This window comes from Quercus lobata, chromosome 12 (assembly GCF_001633185.2).
Source record: "Quercus lobata isolate SW786 chromosome 12, ValleyOak3.0 Primary Assembly, whole genome shotgun sequence".
In the NCBI taxonomy this organism is placed as follows: Eukaryota; Viridiplantae; Streptophyta; class Magnoliopsida; order Fagales; family Fagaceae; genus Quercus; species Quercus lobata.
In genome coordinates, this window is record NC_044915.1 from 20,683,783 (window position 1) to 20,686,801 (window position 3,019).

Below are 3,019 nucleotides of genomic sequence, written 5' to 3' on the forward strand. Positions count from 1 at the left end.
TTTCTTATTCTCTGTTGATCAATGGGGAGCCTACAGGTACCATTCATCCTAGTAGAGGTATTAGACAAGGGGATCCTCTCACTCCTTATCTGTTTCTCCTCTGCACTGAAGGCCTTCATAGGTTGATAAAACAGGCTGCTTTAGGAAATCTTAGAGGGTTATCTATCTGCAGAAATGGGCCATGACTTACTCACCTGTTTTTTGCAGATGATAGTCTCTTATTTTGCAGGGCTACTAATCAAGAGTGCCAGGCTATCCAACAGATCCTTGTGGCTTATGAGGAAGCTTTTGGGCAACAGCTAAACAGATCAAAAACTACTCTATTTTTTAGTAAAAATGTCCCTCAGGCGATGCAAGAGGATATTATTACAATGCTGGGTGTGTCGGAGGTCAAGCAGTATGAGAGGTATTTGGGTCTCCCCTTCTTTGTGGGGCGGGGCAAAAAAGCTAGCCTCATTTACATTAAGGAGAGGGTGTGGTCCAAAATAAAGGGGTGGAAGGAAAAATTACTTTCGCAAGCTGGTAGGGAGGTTCTCTTAAAAGCTGCGGTCCAAGCTATACCGGCTTACTCAATGAGCTGTTTCAAACTACCTACAACTCTTTGTAATGAGATTAAAGTTATGATACGTAAATTTTGGTGGGGTTAACAAGGGGAGAGAAGAAAGGTTCATTGGGTTAAGTGGCAAAAGCTATGTAAGCCAAAAAATAGGGGTGGTATGGGTTTCCGTGAGTTGGAGAAGTTCAATGTTGCTTTGTTGGCTAAACAAGTATGGAGATTGGCTTCCGACCATGATTCACTATATTCTAGATTTTTCAAAGCCAAATATTATCCAAACGGGTCAATCTTTGATGTTAGGGAGAATGTGGGTTCTTATGCATGGAAAAGCATCCTTAAGGGGCGTGATGTTATTAGAAGGGGTATGAAGTGGAGGATTGGAGATGGTTCTTTAGTCCGGATCTATCAAGACAAATGGCTTCCAGGTTGTGACCATGGTGGCATCACCTCTCCTATAGTGGATATTGCCCCGGATGCCACGGTCTACATTCTTATTGACCATGAGCTATGCAATGGAGAGGGGATGAGGTGGATAGATTGTTTATACCGGAGGAAGCCTCTATTATCAAAGCCATTCCCCTTAGTTTTTCAAGCAGAAGGGACATGATTATTTGGCCTAGTTGCAGAGATGGGGTTTACTCGGTGAAGTCGGGGTATAAATTGCTTATGGAGTTGGATGAAGTCAACGAGCCAGCAGTTAATGTGACCTTTGTAAATGAGTTGAAGAGTACGTGGAATGCCATTTGGAAGCTACAAGTTCCAATTTCCAAATAGGATTAAACTCCTCATGTGGCGAGTGGGGTCTGACTCTTTGCCTACCAAGGTGAATTTGACAAAGAGGATGTTATTGATAGAGACTACATGCACTTAATGTAATCAGGGACCTGAGGACACACTTCATGCATTGTGGACGTGTCCACAGTTGTCTTTGGTCTGGCAAGTGTTATTTCCCGAATTGATCTCAGCTTCCAGTTCGTGTTCAAGCTTCCTGAGCGTAATCAAGTTGGCACACCAACGAAGTAAGAGATTTGATCTTTTTGCTTGGGTGGTCTCTCTAATCTGGTTGCGAAGGAACAAGGTTCTCTTAGGTGAAGATGCGACCCCGCTCTAGAGAATTCCTCCCATGGCCAGCGACGCACTTCAGGAGTTTCTCCAGCTCCGTCCCACTCACGAGAATCTTCCTCGGACTTCCAGAAATGTGAAATGGCGTCCTCCACCGATTGGCCTTGTGAAAGTGAACTTTGATGGGGCGCTCTTTGAGGGGGAACGAAAGGCTAGTCTGGGTGCGATAATCCATAATGAGAACGGATTGGTTGTGGCTGCTCTATCACAGAATATTCCACTGCCTACGTCGGTAGAGATGGTGGAAGTGCTAGCAGCGCGTTGAGCTCTCTGGTTGGCTAAGGAGTTGGGTTTCCAAAGGTTGATTGTTGAAGGAGATTCGAAAGTTATTATCAATGCCATCAACGGCGAGACTATGGCTCGGTCTGAGTTTGGGCATATTTTGCAAGACATTAAATCGCTTATTTCTTCTTTTTGTTCTATTTCTTTTTGTCCTGTTAGAAGACACGGTAATTGTTTGGCTCATTTTTTAGCTAGAATGGCTATATCTAGCTCATTGGATGTCTGGATGGAGTCTGTTCCTCCAGACATGCTTGATGTTTACAATGCCGATCTTCAAATGCTTGATTAATAAACTCCCTTTAAAGGGGTTTCTAAAAAAAAAAGGTTCTCAATATAACCCTTTTTTTTTTTTTGTGGGGGTTCTCGATATAACCTTTATTGCTACCCTTTTCAACTAGTGGTTATTGGTTCTTATTCCAAATGCTCTTCTATTTTTTTTTTTTTTTAAGAAAAAATTAATAATTTGCATTCATTATAATTTAGAATTACTACATTTTTTAATCACAAAATATCTACAAGTGTGACAAGTATTATGGGTTTGTAGGTGAAATAATTTTTTCATCACACCCTTGGTTTTTTTTTTTGTGATTAGAAATTGTAATAATCCCAAATTATAATTGATGCAAATTATTAATTTTTTTTCAAAAAAATAGAAAAGCTTACCAAATAAAAACTCTCACTAAATAGTAGAAAGATACAAAGTTACTATTTAAAAAAAGAGAAATGATATGTCCACAATATTTTTACAACAAATCCTAAGTGGCAGGTTGTTATTGTTGAGTTAAAAAAGTAATTTTAGTGCAAAATTCAAATTTGAACCAATAACAACTAACTACTTATGATTTGTTGTAAAAATATTGTGTATGTAGCACTTCTTTTAAAAAAAAATTCCTACACGTTACTTTCAAAAAAAAAAAAAAAAAAACTTCCCACACGTTAGTTTTGATTTTTTTTCAAGAGAAATGATATGTTCACAACATTTTTACAACAAATCCTAAGTGACAGGTTGTTATTATTGGGCAAAAAAGTAATCTTAGTGTTAGGTTCAAATTTGAACCA

General features: G+C 39.2%; 1 protein-coding gene across 1 annotated transcript in view; it reads left to right on the forward strand.

The window, feature by feature from the left end:
* Positions 1-1,330, forward strand: part of LOC115970371 — a 2,372-nt gene extending 1,042 nt beyond the window's left edge. The window contains exons 2-5 of the mRNA XM_031090010.1: positions 37-121; positions 230-406; positions 710-1,084; positions 1,183-1,330. Of these exons, the coding sequence (XP_030945870.1) occupies positions 37-121; positions 230-406; positions 710-1,084; positions 1,183-1,330 (785 nt within the window). The remainder of the gene's footprint in view (positions 1-36; positions 122-229; positions 407-709; positions 1,085-1,182) is intronic.
* The last annotated feature ends 1,689 nt before the right edge of the window (positions 1,331-3,019 follow it).